Genomic DNA, 17,861 nt, shown 5'->3' on the forward strand with positions numbered 1-17,861 from the left:
TCGATCTTTTTTGTCAACCTGTAACAGCATAACGGGGCGGAGTTCGAGGAATATGGCGCTGTATTTTTCAGTACTTACTATTAAGTTTAATATTTAGTATTTATTTTCGAAAAATTTTTTTTTTTTGAATAATATTTTAATTTTAAAAACTTTATACAGGTGTTTGAAAAAATCTGGTCATTGATAATCACGATTTTCCTGCTTAAAGCCCTTTGACGTAAAAAGCGGATTTTTGGAAAACGGATTAACTTTAAGGTGTTGTGGTTCGATAAGAAGGATTTTTCGAAACTCAAAAAAAAAAAAAAAAAAAAAAAAAATATTAGAAATATTTTTTATCTTAAAACCGGTGAGTTTTTCGGGAAAAAACTCTTAAACACGTTATTTTATTTTTGTTACATATTTTAAATTTTTTACAATAATAAACAGAGTTGTTCATAAAAATGAAGTAATCCGCGATTTTGCTTAACTGCTTGACGTATTAAAAGCATTTTGGCAAACAGATTGACTTTAGGGCTGTTAGGAGTTCGATAAGAAGGGATTTTTCGAAAACTCGGAATTTCTAGGGGGTGAAACCACCCTCAAATTTAAATTTTTTTATTTAAAAACCCGTGAGTTTTTCGGAAACGCTAACCACGTATTATCTCTTAACTTTGATGTTTTACAATTTAAATTTTAAAAAATAATACAGGGTGTTTCATAAAAAATATAAAAAAAAAAAAAAAATTCTGCTTAAACTGCTGACGTTTAAAAGCTTGAATTTTTGGCAAACCATACTTTAGGGTGTGGAGGTTCGATAAGAAAAGATTTTTTCGAAACTCGAATTTTAAGGGGGTGAAACCACCCTCCAAAATAGAATTATTTTTTATTTAAAACCGGTTGAGTTTTTCGGAAAAAACTCTTAACACGTTATATTTCTTTGTTTGTTACTTATTAAGATTTTTAAAAATAATAAAAAAAAAAAATGTTCTAAAATATATTAATTTTTTTTTTTTTTTTTTTTTTTATATTTTTTTAAAGCTATTTTTGGCAACGGATATTGTACTGTGGTTTAGAGGTTCGATAAGGGGTTTTCTGCGAATCTCCAATTCCAAGAGGGTGAAAACGCCCCTCAAATATTACAATTTTGTATTTAAAACTGTTAGGTCTTTCTGGAAACAACGCTTGGCACGATAAATTTATTTTCATATTTTTAGAATTTTTTTAAAAAAATCCCCCATACAGGGTGTTCCCTGAAAAGTTGAGTAATTGATTAACCACGATCTGCTAAACTGCTCGACGTTAAAGCTTATTTTTGGCAAAAGTGAGAAAATTTTATTTTCAGTGTATGTAATGGAAATTCTTGGCCATCTAATCCCACCTTTACAAATTATTAATTCCCGACGCGAACGAAGTCGCGGGTTTACACGCTAAAGTTAAGGTGTAAAATTAATTGAACTTCAGTGTGTAGTTGGTTACTTATGAAGAATTATAACTTACAGCGCTTATTTTAAAAAAACCACTGTTTTAGAAGTATTTTAGATAACAGATCGAATTTAGAAATTTTTGCCCACCTGGGAAATTACTACCACCGAGCATGTCATTTTTGCAACTTGCAACTGCGTAATACGCCTGGCGGTGACCGCCCTCATACTCTTTCAGATATTTAGCAATAAAATAAAGAAACCTGTTATTTTAAGCTGTTTTTTTATAAATAACTATAACAGTTTCAACTGTTATCTAAAAATAACAGTTTTGCCCATCACTACTTTATACTGATCCGGCAAAAGTGCGTCGGGCATCTGTAGCTCCTATAATAAAAAAATTGTGTGTGCACTATGTGCATATATTTGAAGTGATACTTCTTACTGACAGCTATTAAATTGAAGGATTTGAAGGACATGTTTGAAAAACTGTAGTTTGAAAAGTTGAAAAAGTAATAAATTAAAAATTAATAAATAATTTAATTCACTTTCACAAAATTTGTATTAAAATGACCCTCTGTCCTTCAGAGGACTCCATTCGGGTACCTCTATCCACGTGCCGAGTTTGGGTCCAATCGATCCATAATTTAGAAAAATCCTATTGATTTCATCCATTTAGAGACATCGGTTGAAAACGTCGAGGGCGTCATTCTTTAGCCCGTCCCCAATTATACTAAAATCAACCCCATTTTTTCTTCAATATCAAAATCCATATGCCCACCCTATGAAGATATTAACGAAAGTCCGTTCAACTGTTTGCAGAACGGTCCGGACCGTGTGCACCGTCGCTCACATAGCTTACCCACCAAATTTGTCGCGATCGCACGACATCAATTTTTTACGTTTTTTTACGTCAAAACTAATTGTCACAGTGACACGTGTCGTACACGGTCAAGTTGGCCTTAGTCCAATCTATCGACATATACCAAATTTCAATTAAGTCGGAATCATTTTAGTCCCAGCGCGCGTAAAGATGTTTTACTTAAAAAAATTAGGAATTTTGTATAAGTCCAACCTAAAGTATGTTTAGGATGTATTTCAGAAAAATAGTTTAACTTCTACAGGGCGGCTCAGAAAAGTGTGAGTGGATCGGGATGGTTTTTTTTAAATGGAACAAAATTACTAAGTTTTTTGTTATAGGATGCCCGACGCACAATTGCCAAACCCGTATAAAGTCGTCCTTACTACTGTTTGAACGGTGGCAACCCTTATTTGCGGCAACTTTTTCATAGGCAACCTTATAGTAGCATGCACAGAATAAAAGTAAATTAAAATCAATTTAAAAAAAAAAAAAAAAAAAAAAAAAAAAAAAAAAAAAATATATTAATATTATTTTTAATTAAACATTTTTTTTTTTTTTTTTTTTTTTTTTTTTTTTTTTTTTTTTTTTTTTAAAAATACATTTGTTACCCACCACTATATATCGTTCTAATCCTGCAACCGGAATCCATATCTATCAACAAACCAATAAATTAATTGGATTAATTTTAACAAGGTATTTATTAAGAAATATAGGTTTGGGTGGCTAGGGATTTGGGTTGGACCATTCCATATAATGGCTATATTTAGTATATCGCATTTTATGTGTGATAAATAAAAACGTAATACACGTACACTTTATACAGAGTGAGTTTTCTACGATGTGCTCTATGAGTATCTCGGAAACTACTGGAGATAGAGAGTAGGTTGCGGAAAGTTGCGCAAATTGCGGAAGTTTTCTTATGGCTTACTATATTCATTATATATATATAATTAAATTTGGGCGTATTTAAATTTCCTATCTTATTATATCTATTTTAGACAAAAAGTTTAGATAAAAGTATAGTTCGGTTAGATAATCACACTCCTAATGAGTTTGTGTTTCTCCGATTTTCTAAAGTCTTGTTAATTTTTGGACTAGACCTCTTATTATATCTAATATTAAAACCATAGTTGGCCAGACTGCATAAAAAGCTCCATTTTTAACCTTTCAGCGATAAAGAGCTTCTATAAAATACTGAGTTATAGCCAATGTCTTTTTTTCGACAGCCTAAATTTCTTCATTTTATATATGGGTATATCTAGTAATCCATGAACTTTTTCCAAAAATCTGAAAAAGGGGCCATATTTATGACGCCCCAAATCTGCTATTCTCTCCCCATTTAACCCTCTCTATAATTTCCTTATCTTCCCGAAGACATCATAGAGAACATCGTAGAAACTCACCCTGTATAAGTATTTTTTTTTACAGTTTTTTTCTGGGAGTTTTTTGATTGAGAAATTTGTTAATATAGTATTTTTTACTTTTTTTTTTTTTTTTTTTTTTTTTAGTTTTAATTTTTATGTGTCAAAACTATCTGGTTGCCTTTTTAAGCCGTCGTTCTCGGCGAATTAACATGAGTCTGAATAACACTTCCAGTTAATTCCATTTCAAATAAAATTTTTCCAAATGTGGCAGCACCTCGACAAAACGATTTGTCCTGTTAAAAATAGAAGTTTTAAATTTTAAAATATCAAATATAATAAAAAATGTCATGTATATAATGAATATAAATTTTTACTTCTAGGAATATCAGTTAATGCCGGGTCCAGAGACCAAGGCGACAAAAAAGTATATACTACGATTTTTGAGACCAAAAAAATACACTCTTGCGACGAAAAATGGAATTTGACAAAAAAACTTTTCTATTTTGTCCACAACCGCAATGACAAAAGTTACACACAAATCTAAAAGTTTATTGTTGGAATGATATTAACCATGTGCGATTTCACTGGTCTCCAACTGATGGCAGCACACGCCATACCACTGCGCCGACAACTTGTAAAATATACGAACAAAACATAAACACTTTGATCTTTACCGACTCGAGACGGGACATTGAAAAGTCCCCGAATTTTGAAACAGAACAAAAATGAGACAAAAATGTCGCAGAAATGTATTGGATTTGTCGCAATTTTGTCGTAAAACATGAATGGTTCTGTCTTGTCGTTGTGTTGTCTGCTTGGTCTGGAACCGGCATAACAAAAGAATCTTATCTAACAAAAAGCGTATAAAGTGTATTACTAAAAAAATCTAAAATATTTTAATTGTGGACATTATGTTTCGATCATAGTGTTTTCATGCACAATAGATTGAGAATCACACTATCACACTTTGTTTCGGGTTTCGGTTATAGTGTCACCATGTACGATTAAATCATAGTACATATAAGGAATCTAGTAGCTTTACTCCTTGTCTAATCCTTTGTTCCTTTTTTGCAACTTTATATGACCTTGTTCTCGCGTCCCGTGACCACTAACGTAGCTGTATAGTCGTGGTCGAAGGTTATTAAGTCGTGGTCTATAACTAGGCAAAGTATAGTTGTTACACTCGTCATAGTTTCACTGAGATGTATTTAGGAAAATATGAGTTCACAATAAAATAAAATAAAAAAATGATCATCGAGTAAAAATTTGCTTGAAAACAGAATATTTTCTAATTATTCTTATATTAATTCTTCTGTATCTGAAAAGAAAACAAAACAAGAAAGGTTTTCTACAACTTAACAAAACAAATTAAACTTAAAACAAGTTTAATTTTAACATTAATGTGTTTGTTTTGTAGTAATATATTGGTTAGGTGATTTTCATTGGATAACTAATACATTGAACAACACATTGTACTAAATAATAAAATAACATATTTAAACTTCAATAATTGCTAATAAACATTACAGAAATTTCAAAAGAGAAAAGAAGCAAAAACAATGAGAAATAAAAAAGAAAGAATAATTTCTTAGTTATTGTTACCGAGTCCCGAAGGTACCGAAAGAACCAGGAATTTCCAGTTCTGAACCCTAGTTACCATATTATTAATAAGTTTTTATAACTAAAAACTGAAAAAAAAATCCAGATTTTTTTTTAAAAATTGCGCAGAAAAATCCTCATATTTCTTGGGTCAAAATATACTACCCCAAAAAATATTTGCACTTATTTAAGACTCACCCTGTATAGAGCGATTCACGGTTATGGTACGTTATTGCGTTTCCGGAACCGGAGTTTTTCGGAACAGGTAATTTCGGCACCGTACCTCTATGGAACCGGGATTTCCAATTTTTTTGGTACTTCGGTACTAGCAAATTTTTGTTCAATGATGCTGCAGTTCATTAAACAGCAAGCAAGGGATGGTTGTCAAAAGTAAAATCGATAAAAAATTGAGGTTTAAATGAAAATAATATCCAATTATTAAGTAATAATCAGTCATGAAAAAATTAACCTGAACACAAACATGATCACAAATGACTCTCAAAAAAACTCAAAGGACAATTTTTTGAATTATTACTACAACCAATAGCAGTACACAGTAAGGCACTCATTTTTTGTCGATCCGTCTCTGTGCTGGAACGCAACGCTCGAACCTCGCACGTCGACGGACGGAACTCAACTGAAACGCTCTGCAATCTGCCGATATTCGACAGATTGTAAAAACTAGCAGAAAATATTTGGCAAAGTGCAACTACTCTTTTCCTTCTACTATGATTAAATTATGAAATTACATGTTTTCTTCTATACTAACCTGCGCTATTAGTAAATGACTTTTTAGAAATTTACTTCTGGCTAATGATTCTCTCATAGAAGAGTGAAAAGTCATTATTTGCGGACAATGCCTGTCCCATTTAAAAGTATTCTTGACAAGATCTTCCATATTAGTAACGATTTTTAATTTTAAAGTTTTTTCAACGTCCTCTATCAATTCGGAAATATTACTGAAACATAAAATCCCTGTAATATTAATTTTATTATTAATATATGAAATATACACGGTAACCCATTAGTGCGAGGAAGTCCAATACTCGGTCCAATATCATTGTTGTTGACAAAGATATAAAAAGCGTTTTTTTCAGATGTTTCATGGTTTTATAATGGTGCATCCTAAACATATTTTTTAGTATACAGGTTGTCCCAAAAAAGTTATGATAATTTTTTTTTCAAATTGCACCTACCATTTTTCTGTACAGGGAGAGCCAATAATATAGATGGTGTTACATTTAAAAAAAATAAGATATAGCATTTTAAATATTGAGATGTTGGCGACAATGACGACGGCATAAAAATTACCCTATATAAGGTAATGTAAATTTTCCTTCGCGGATTTATTCTGTCATTCTTGGTGTTTAGGAAAATATAGCTAAGTATTAATAAAGTTAATATAAATTCCCTCTAGTTTTTAACCACTTTCTGGATGTAGTGTTTTTAATCAAAGTTTCGGTTAAATATGAAATAGAACGGCAACACCACATAGTGCTGAAAATAAAAATAGCGTACTATAGCAGAATTTTATCCCGAATCCAACTCTGTACAGAAAAATGATGAAATCTGTACAAATAAAATATTTTTAGGATTTTCCCCTTTATAAATTTATGCAACATCTGTATAAAACTCCTATTCCTCGCACTAATGGACTACCCTGTAAGTATCTACGCATATACAATATTAATTATTATTAAACGTAATTTATGTAATAACAGATAAACGATAATTTTTGTGGAAAATTACATCTACGTTTCAAAAGAAGGCAAAAAAAAGGCCCGTTTTAAAAAGTTTTTTAAAAATATATTATTACCTTAGATTATTACACAGCAAAATAATACCTGACGTATGTGACTTGTTACTCTAATTCAAAATTATATTATTTTTTCTATATTTTTTGCTTTCATTTTTTGATGATAAATATTTATAAACTTAACTTTTTTTTTAAATATTTCTTTTACCTTACTTTCATACAATTAACCCAGCAAGTAACAGGATTATTTTTTGAATGTTCTGTAACTTTCTCATCCTTTAAATGCGAGGGTAAAAGTTCGTTCAGCGTTAACGCATTGTACTTTATTCTAAAAAGTGAATACAAATTTATAATAAGAATTAAGTAAAAATACATATATTTAAATCACCTAAGTCTAGACACTGAGGCCGCTAATCGAACCTTTTGAGTCCATAGCGCATTTTCTGCAAACGACAGTCCTGCTGCATCGAATAGTTTTCCTGCTAAAGGTGCTACCGAAGTTTCCCTTTTCTTGAAACTTCTATGGTAAAGGTCGTAGAATAGTAACCATACATGAGGAATTGTTTCTTCCAGCTAAATAATCACGTAGGTATATATTTTTATAGTATTAAAAACAGGTGTTTTTATAAGTGGTTCATCCCTATAACCTCGGAATTTAGTATGTTAGTATGATAGATAGATAGATATATAGATAAAATAGTTTATTATTTCTAAGTATATAACAGATGTTACATATAAATACCCCGAAGAGTGTAGAACATGTCAAAAATGTTCACTATTACTATGAAAAATAAAAGATAATTAAATTAACAGGGAAGTAAGAAAAATATATAATGATATGCGTGATATATGATTAGTACTTAACAAACAAAAATACAGAAAAAGGAGAAAAAAATATAGGTATATACAAAATTCCAAATTTATATTAATAACAAATTAATCCTGTCATTGTCGTGGTAAAAATCGTCCACTGAATAGAACACTTCATCAAGGTGCTTTCTATATAACTGCTGTTTTTAATAAGTTTATAGGAAGCAAGCGAACAGTTTCAGAAAGACTGTTACATAGAGATATTGAGGAGTTCTTAACATTTTTCTGAATATAACTAAAGTTACACCTCTCACCCATTACTAATTTATATGACATAAATCAGGATTAATTGAGGTATTTAATGAGTTGCGATTACTTCCTGTTTCACCGGAAATGACTACAACTTTTGATTTTTAAATGGTACTACCGGAATTTTTTTACTTTATTTGATAGAAAATTACATTCTGAATAGAACGATATATCATATGCCCACTTTTGACTTTTTCAATTAAAAAAAATAGCATTTAAACTTCAATCTAGAGTGCCGTGGCTGTATTAAAACCCTAATTTTAATCAAAGAGCTTTGGGAAAATGATTTGATCGTCTAATGTTTTTCGTGTCTTTTCCTGGTCGGTTAAAAGATGCACAAATCGCATTTTTATAGTATTTCTTAATGACTTTTTTTTCCTCAATAACAAGGGGCCGTCCTCTGCCGGAAACACTACGACCTGTGAGGCCTATTGTGTTAGTCCCCTTTCTATATCTGTACCCATTTTCCTATCCCTGTGCCCTGCACTAACTTATGCAGGTCCTTGATAGGATGGGAGCATAATTCCTCCGGTTCTAGCTTAGCTTTCCCAAACAAAAAGTGTCGCTTGCGATCCAAAGCCTTGCAGTGACATATTATTTGCTCCGCTGTTTCAGGATCTTTATCGCAGAGTCTGCAGCAAAGTCTTCCTTGATACAGGTTGATCTTATTCAGGTAACCCTTGACAGAGGCCTATTGTAATCCGCACTTTATTCCTGCTAAGCATTAGCAATTCATTTGCGGTTTTAGGCTAGGCCCTTGGATAAAGGCCTTGCTGTGCCTGTGCCCCTGTCTGTTTCTCCAGTGGACATTCTGCTTTCCCAGATTCAGAGTTTTGGTGTACTACAGGCCATACATTTGGGTATTCCCAGTACTGGGTCTGGACCAAGATAAGATGCCGATGATCCTTGCCTAGCTAGTTCATCGGCTTTTTCGTTGCCTTGGATGCCGCTGGCGCTGTGGGCCAGCACCCAGAATGATTTAATTCTGTTCCTTCGTGCCAGAGCTCCCAGTTCAGCTAGGCATTCCTAGACGAGGCTCGACGATACCTTTAAATGACTTTCGGAAATACTATAATTCAATCGTCTCATTCTTTTAAAGTAAACTTTAAATGATATATAAAATAGGAAGCCGTTTTTTATATTTATTTAACTCTCTCCATGTCTTATGTCAATTTTTAATAAATATATCATATTATGGAGATTGACCGACGTAATAATGCATAGCCAATTCCGAGGCTACTACGAATATAATGGGTGCCGTTTTTTCTAATTAGGCTGAGTCTCCACCAAATGAATATTAGCAAACGTTTATGGTGTCAAAAGCGTATTGAAGAGAAAGTCAACAAAAATCGTAAATAAATGTTGGACACAGTATTTTATTTGTGTTAAAGTGTTTTATTTTTCTTAAATAGAATATTCCAGAAATGGGGCTGAATATAAATGTTTCTAAAACAAAGTTCATAGTCTTCAGCCGCCAACCATACTTCAACGCATCACTACAGATAAATGGACAAAACGTTGAGAAAGTATCCAAATTTAAATACCTTGAATGTTATATCACTGAGCAACTTGACCCGGGGATAGGGAAATTAGATGCAGGATTGGAATCGGTCCGTACAATATTCTAGAAGAAGAGATCACTGTTTTGTAACTATATTCTGAACTTAAAGCTGAGACAAAGAATGATTAAATGTTACATCTGGTCTGTGTTGTTATACGGAACTGAAATCTGGACACTCAAAGCTGGTACAATCAACCGTCTGGAAGCATTTGAAACGTGGTTACATAGAGAAGGGCTAGAAATACCATGGGTGGCTATGCAAAGCTGTGTGCAAAGAAATGAAGCAGACTTAAACAGGGCAAATGCAGTTCGTAAACTTTTTACAACAGTTAAGTGCCAAAAGCTGTTATACCTCGGCCATGTTCTAGACAACATTAAAACAAAAGTTGGTGTGACTATCTAAAAAGTTACAAACACAAAAATCTTTTCAGTTGATACGCGCCCTTCTGGTTGAGCACATTTCTGAACTTCTCTATTTTGAGAAAAATATTTACTTACTTCATTTCGATAGTTTTATTGCTGACAAATATAAAAATAAAACAAATTTACTGTTATTCATAATTCATTAAAATTACTCAAATTCCTCAAAACCGACTGAAAGTGTCACAACTTTAATTCGACTTTAAAATAAACATCAGGAAATTACATTTTACGCCACCTGTAATAAAACCGAACAGATTTAGAAAAATATAAGGTTCGTTATTTTAACGGCACGTTTCCGCGATTCGAAAAGTTCGTGCTTTGAAATTGCATTTCAAATATTATGTTTTTGTAAGACTTGTTAAATTAGACAGTTCGTGAAATAGTGCCGTTACGAACATGCAACGCTTTAGGAAATATATTTATTCGAAACGGTAAAAGAGTAAAAATAGACAATAATAAAATACTTTTTCCCAGTGGCTGGCGTAATTTTCGTCAGTTAGTTAAGTATAATATATATTTTTCAGCTCACACTCTAATGCAAATATAGGATACCCCACACTGAACAATAGCTCCCGTATATAGCGTTCGACGCCTTGGGAGTAGCAAGGTACAGCTTGCCATACTAGAACCGTTCGGTATGCAAGGAAGGTAATGTGGCCAGCACTACGCTTCAACCGCCTATTATTACCTCAGGATTGTGAATCCCAAGTACTCATTTAAGGCTGAGTCGACCTAGGTACCCAAACTATTTTTATTTTAATAAAAATTGTCGGCTTATGAAATGCCGGGTGTGGGATTCGAACCCACTACCTTGAGATTGGTAGACGAGAGCCTGTACCTCTACGCCACCGGGCAGCGTATTTACATAGTATACTACGGCACAGAGCCCCATAGAACGCGGCGGCTCTGTAACGCAGTATTGTATGTAGTTGTAAACCGCCCTTATTTTCTACTACATACTCTACTACGGTGCAGAGCCGGTAGAAAGAAAAATGTATTTATGATGATATTATTGTTGTTTAGTAGCAAAAATTTGTAAAGTACAATATTAAATTGTAATGTGTTATATTAATATGGATTTTTTATCAATGATAATTGACAACTTGAAAATTATAAGACTCTCAATTTAAACTGCATTCTCTCATTATCAACCATTGATAGAAAGAATTTAGCTAAATTAGCCATGGGGGAAAACATTTTGATAGTCTTAGCAGCGTTTTTTTATCTTTTAATTGCCTTTTAAATGCCTTTATTATTTGAAAGACTTGAAGTTGTTGGCATTTTTAAAAAGGAATCAAAAGATAAAAGACTATCAAAATGTTGATCTAATAACAATTTGACATTAATACTATTACATCAAAAGCAACTTTTTTCCAAAGCCTACCATGACTTCACTGAATCATAATTTCTTGTTCGCTGTTATTAATATCTTAATTATTAGATATTAATACATCTGGTATTATGGTATTCTGGTATTTCGTCGATTATAAAATAAACTAACTGTTTCTATCTTATTTTTTTTATTAGAATGGGCATAATCAAGAGGGCTACTGATACCGTATTGTAAAAATAAGGTAATTAAGGGCTTATTTTTTGGTATTTAATAATTTTGCCAATATCTTCGGTTTGAAAGAAGATATCAAGATGCGGTTTTCGACTTTTTAAGCTTTTACTGCTCTTTACTATCAGCTAAAATTACATATACTATCGTATTTAACTTTTTTGAAAAAACGCGCTATGTTTGTCAAATTGTAAGAAAGCGCCTCCTAGCGTCTACGTTCAAAACCTTATTATTACTATTTTTATGGTATAATATAGAGTAAGAAACGCTTTTTTAAACGAGTTCTCGTTTATTGGATTCTGGTCCTCCAGTCCGGAGTTATTAACATTTAAATAAAGATAGATTTAACATTCCCCCACCATTTTATTTTAGCAGATAGAGGAAAATGGTTTTAACAAAAAAAATCTACAATTTACTGAAGATTATGAAGCTATTATTTATAGTACCCATTATCTAGGCAAAATTCTGTAAAAATTCTATTTTCTTATTTTCCATAGCAGTTGCGCCCTCTAGCGGCCGTTTTACAAACTTGAAAATAATTTCCAGCAATTTCTCATAGCCCCCTTAGTTATAAATATTTTTTTCCGTAGGCCCTACGGCTAATACTTTCCGAGGTACAGCCGAGAGCTATTCTTAGTGGGACACCCTGTATATCTAAATTTTCAATTATTATCAACGATAAAAAATCAATATTAATATAACACATTACAATTTAATATTGCATTACTAATTTTTGGCACTAAACAACAATAATAGCATCATAAATGCACTTTTCTTTCTACCGGCTCTGCACCGTAGTATAGTATGTAGTAGAAAATAAGGACGGTTTACAACTACATACCATACTGCGTTACAGAGCCGCCGCGTTCTATGGGGTTCTGTGCCGTAGTATACTATGTAAATACGCCACCGGGCACCTGCAATTAACAATTTTACCAACACAATAAAAAATTTTTTTTTTATTAAAGTCTTCAATTTTGAAGTTACAAAAATAAAATATACAAAAAAATAAACAGCTTAAAAAATAATCAAACCAATTTAAAAAGAACTAAATTTAGGTAAAAAAACAAAACTATGACCGTATCTGTTAGATTTTAAATTTTAAAATTAAGATCAATTCTTCTAGTATGCATATTTGCGAAAACTTTTATTACATTTTCTTCAAAAGAAGAGGAGAACAACACATACTCCTAGTAATGAACTTTCCATGTTCATCATAAATCATCGTAACAGGTAGTATTACATACATTTTTCTCCTCGTAAAATAGTAGACAAGGCCAACAAAAAGTTTATTGAGTGCCTTACAACAACATAACCAGTGTTCACTTTTATAAACATTTTCACTAAAATAACGAATACACGATTTTAATTTAGTATTAATATTCAAAATATGCTTTGAAAATCTTTCTTCAATAGTTCTTCAATAGTCTAAATGCACCATAGAACTGACGGATGATTACAAAATTATTTCTATTTTACAGCCGCACTCCGAATCGGTCATCGCGACGTGCGACTATATTTTTTATATGTTATATCGCGATGTGTTTCAGAAACCGCATCACCCACCAACTAAAACAGCGAACGGGAGACAAAATGGCACTCTAGATTGAAATTTAAAATACGATTTTTTAAGCAAGAATGTCAAAAATTTGACATATGTATGTGTCATTCTGTTCAGAGCGTCATTTTCTATCAAATAAAGTAAAAAAATACCGAGGGTGCCGTTTAAAAACCAAAAGTTGTAGTAATTTCCGGGGAAACAGGAAGTGGCCGAAAACAATTGAGTACGTCAATCAATCCTGATTTATGTCATATATTAACGTACCAAATCTCGTTTATTTATATGAAAAAACACAAAAGTTAGGGGTGAGCTATTTTTGAGAAACACCCGGTAGAGATAAAAATCTGAAATGACTATTTTAATACCTCAGAAATTAATGGTAAATCATAATGTATAGTTTACCTTTGGAAATGTTTGGAAAAACAATGCGTCATTTAAAGCCTCCATCAACACGTTTTTATCTGCAACAAATAATGTTTAAGTCATATTTTTTGCCAATTTGTGGTGGACTATTCAAAATGTCCCAATCTAAAGTAACCAAACTTTACCAACCAAACTTTTCCAGCAAAATATACCGGGTGCGCGTCAAAAGTGGCTCACTTCTATAACTTTTTTACTTTTTCAGATAAAAAAAACGAAATTTATTATGTTAGTATATGACATAAATTAGGATTGAATTACGTATTCAAATGTTTTCGGTCGCTTCCTGTTTCACCAGAAATGTCTATAACATTTAAATGGCACTTTCGGTATTTTTTTCTACTTTATTCGATAGAAAATGACACTCTGAATAGAATGACATATCATATGTCAACTTATTCAATTAAAAAAATAGCATTTTAAATTTTAATTTAGAGTGCCATGATCATAAATGTAACGACAATTTGACTCGAAATATCAAAATGTGTGGTACAAATTATTCGTAAAAAAATGTTTCTTTCAAATATGCTAATGACCACCCTCGTTCCATTTGAAAAAATTGAGATATGATTAAAAATACGATTTGGGCATCTTTTAACCGGTCAGGAGAAGACACGAAAAACATTAGATGATCAAATCCATTTTTCCAAGGATCCTTGATTAAAAATTAGATTGATTTTTTTTTTTGCGAGAATGTCTAAAGTTGACATATGATCCATTTTATTTAGAATGTCATTTTCTATCGAATAAAGTAAAAAAATACCCAGGGTGCCATTTAAAAATCAAAAATATAGTCATTTCCAGTGAAACAGGAAGTGACCGAAAACAAAATAATATGTCAATCAATCCTAATTTATGTCATATACTAACATACCAAATCTCGTTTTTTTTATCTGAAAAAATAAAAAAAAGTTATAGGGATGAGCCATTTTTGAGCACCCGGTATAACTTAGAGATCATAATTTGGTAATATTCATCTTCTCAGAAAAAATATTCATTTTCATAAGCAAAATAATATTACAGTTGAGGATTGGAACCTTTGGTGTTACACAGCAAAATAAAAACACTAAATCACCACAATACACCAAAACACTTTTACTTTTACACTGGACGCGCGTTTCGCTAACCATGTTAGCATCATCAGCAGATGATTATAATCTAAAGTACAATCTACAAGTTGAGCGTTTATATACTCGCTCAGTGGGCAACGAGTGGGCGTGGCAAAATCTAGCCAACCGAGTCAGAGCCCACTGAGCGTAACAGTTAGATTTCCGCCACCAGATTACTAGGAACAAAGAATTTGAAGGAATTGGACCGTTATCTCTGTTCATACTATCTTTACATTTATTAATTCTGATGCTTTCATATGCATCTAATTGCCTGTAATTTGAAGCTTGTTTAATTTGAACAAGTTGTTATTGTTATCCAGGGTAAAATAATAGGGAAGAGAAGCATAGGAAGAAGACGGATGTCGTGGCTTCGAAATCTCAGAGAATGGTTCAACTGTACATCAAACGACCTGTTCAGGGCAGCAGTCAACAAAATAAAATTAGTCATGATGGTCGCCAACCTTCGCAAGAAGTCCGCACCTTAAGAAGAAGAAGAAGAAACGTTCCAAATAATATAAAAATATTTTAAAAGTCATACCTTGTTTATATGTAATTATATATCGAGAAACTATTCGTTAAATTTGACACACAAAAAACTCGTTAAATTTGATACTTTATGTCAGTTTAATAATATATTTTCTTACTTTTATGCTTAGGCATAAAAATGCTTTACTTTTATGCCTAGGCGTTAAATTTTTTTTTATATTGTCAATCACGTCGCAAAAATTAATACTTTTGTGAAAAAAAAACACTGATAAAGTTTGGTTGACAGAGTTCGAAATGCATTATTGCATACATCGAAAAACATCATAAATCAACGTGTACACTCTCCTCATTTCTTGCTCATCCTCAAACGAAACTGTGAGAGGCGGAGTTTTCAACAAGCATCCCGCTTTCGAAATATCGCTGACCGTCCACGTTATAGGAGATAGTTTTTTGTTTTTCTGCCTTCTTTCGGATACATATCTTTCGAGCTTGCATGGTAGCCCTTTATTTTTCGGTATTATATTCCATTCGTGAAGTTTTGGTTCGGCGGGTTCTTCTTGACCAAGCATTATTCTAAAACATAACATCTGTATTTAACAGAGTGTCCCATTTTGCTTGGACCGTGTCAACCAGCCTTCAAAGAAATTATGTTTCTTGTTATTATTTCTTAAAATAATCCAATACTAATTTTGAAAAACTTTAAAAAAACAATAATTGTAAAACTTAATTTCCTAACAAATATACAGGGCATAGAGTATAGGCTTGGTGCATGCTCTGTCTGTGCTGCCACCATCGGAGAAAATCGTAAGTAGGTATGATATTTTTCTTAAATTGTATTTACATTCATTCAACCAGAGAGAAACTAATAACTAAAGTGAGAGGGCTTGTGGAATAGGGCATTTCGTAGACAAGTTTATTTTGTCACCGCGCATCCAAGACGCGCATAGCGTTTAGGCGGTCAAAAACGGAAGTTTTCAACTTTGCAAGTTAAACATTTGACAGGATTAATTAGATTGTCAGTAGCTTTTTCTATTTTTTAGTTCTATAGAAGGAGATAACTAAAATCTGTTGATAATCGGAGCAAATCGGAGTAATAAATTGTTTTTGACTGAATGTGCCTGTTCTTTTAGCTTGTCAGAAGAGAAGATTATTGTCATTATTGATTATTTCAGACTCACTTATTACACGTGACACGATTATTCGGCATTTGACACGATTATTCGGCATTTTTGTAATTTTTGTTTTGTGGTAAAGACCCAGACAAAACGTTTCCCTTAAAGGTAAGTTTTATCTCGGTAATTATTTTAACATACCTAATAGTAATAGTGAGTGCACATAATAATCGTACATTGCTAATTTAATTTTTTTAATTTAAAACTTTGGTACACATTCTTTTCTGATACCTATGGAACGACAAGGTATTATACCTGCTATTATTTCCAGTAATACAAATTATTTTCTTAAACTGCTAGGTTCTTGCTATAGAATAAAGACTATCAAAAACATTGATAGTGAAGATTGCAGCCTTGAGTTGGAGTATGGCAAAGAGTATGCAGTTAAATAAATTATTATGTTCCTACACAGTATTTTATTTATAGGTTTTAATGCTTTTAAAGATTTCTTATTATGAACTTGAAAGATTAAGATTCAAATATACAAATTTTAAATTTTTGGCGCCAGTATATAGGTATGAATGCAACCTACTATATCGATAATGCGCTCATAGTTCGGGTTAGACGCCAAAGGCCGCTCCACTAACACAGTCTACAAAAATTAACGTTGATCGGTCTCTCTCATTTTAGTTATTAGTGTTCTCTCTGCATTCAACACAAAAAAAGCAAGAATCAATAACAACATATAAAAAATTGTCATTACTTTACTTTAACCCTATAGGTATGTAATTATTGGAAAAATTCTTATTTATTTTATTAATCATTTATGTATTTTTATTTTTTTTTTTCTAAATAAACACATTATATCGATTCTAAGGTGCATCGTTAATAAAATAATAATTATTATTAAAGTTGTCAACTTTTTAAAAAAAATCTTCTTAATTTTGATTAGAGTATAACTTAGTAATATCACTAGTATTTGTACTAAAAGAACGCATCTCATGATTATCTGAGTTGAAGTAAAAAATTAAGTACTTACATTTTCTGTCTTCACACCTATAATTTTTCAATTTTATTGAAGTTTATTGACAATAAACATCATTGTCATTTATTGGTTAATGTTTATTGTCAAAAAACATCATTGTCATTCTTGACTTATCAGTAAAATAAAGCCATAATATGAACATATATTTTTTTAACAAATTTAAAATACAATTAAGAGTAAATAAGTAATATTATATTTGTAAAACAAATACGTGAGTATACGATTTATTATAATTTTATATTGTCAATGTTTTTTTTATGGACTGATGTTAATAGTAATATTAAATTCATTTAGGGTTAAATTTTAAGTTTTATTACTTAAATATAGAGCATTTAAAAAGAATACATAAACGCATAAAAATATAAACTTTATAGTCAAAACATTTAAAAGTTATCATGATATAAAAAATTAAATATGTGATTAAAAAAATTATGAAATTCCGGTATATTAACTGTCAAAAAGTCAAAATTTATTGTTATGGCA

The 17,861-nt window shown here is 31.6% G+C and overlaps 1 protein-coding gene across 1 annotated transcript in view; it reads right to left on the minus strand.

The window, feature by feature from the left end:
* Window positions 1-17,445, minus strand: part of LOC115887256 — a gene marked incomplete in the record, with an annotated part of 54,290 nt that extends 36,845 nt beyond the window's left edge. Inside the window, 7 exon segments of the mRNA XM_030906637.1 lie at window positions 3,810-3,919; window positions 5,995-6,184; window positions 7,190-7,309; window positions 7,370-7,554; window positions 13,609-13,667; window positions 15,532-15,794; window positions 17,373-17,445. Coding sequence (XP_030762497.1) covers window positions 3,810-3,919; window positions 5,995-6,184; window positions 7,190-7,309; window positions 7,370-7,554; window positions 13,609-13,667; window positions 15,532-15,790 — 923 coding nt within the window.
* Between the last annotated feature and the right edge of the window lie 416 nt (window positions 17,446-17,861).

This window comes from Sitophilus oryzae, unplaced genomic scaffold, assembly GCF_002938485.1.
Source record: "Sitophilus oryzae breed Bouriz unplaced genomic scaffold, Soryzae_2.0 scaffold_557_pilon_pilon, whole genome shotgun sequence".
NCBI classification, from domain to species: Eukaryota; Metazoa; Arthropoda; class Insecta; order Coleoptera; family Curculionidae; genus Sitophilus; species Sitophilus oryzae.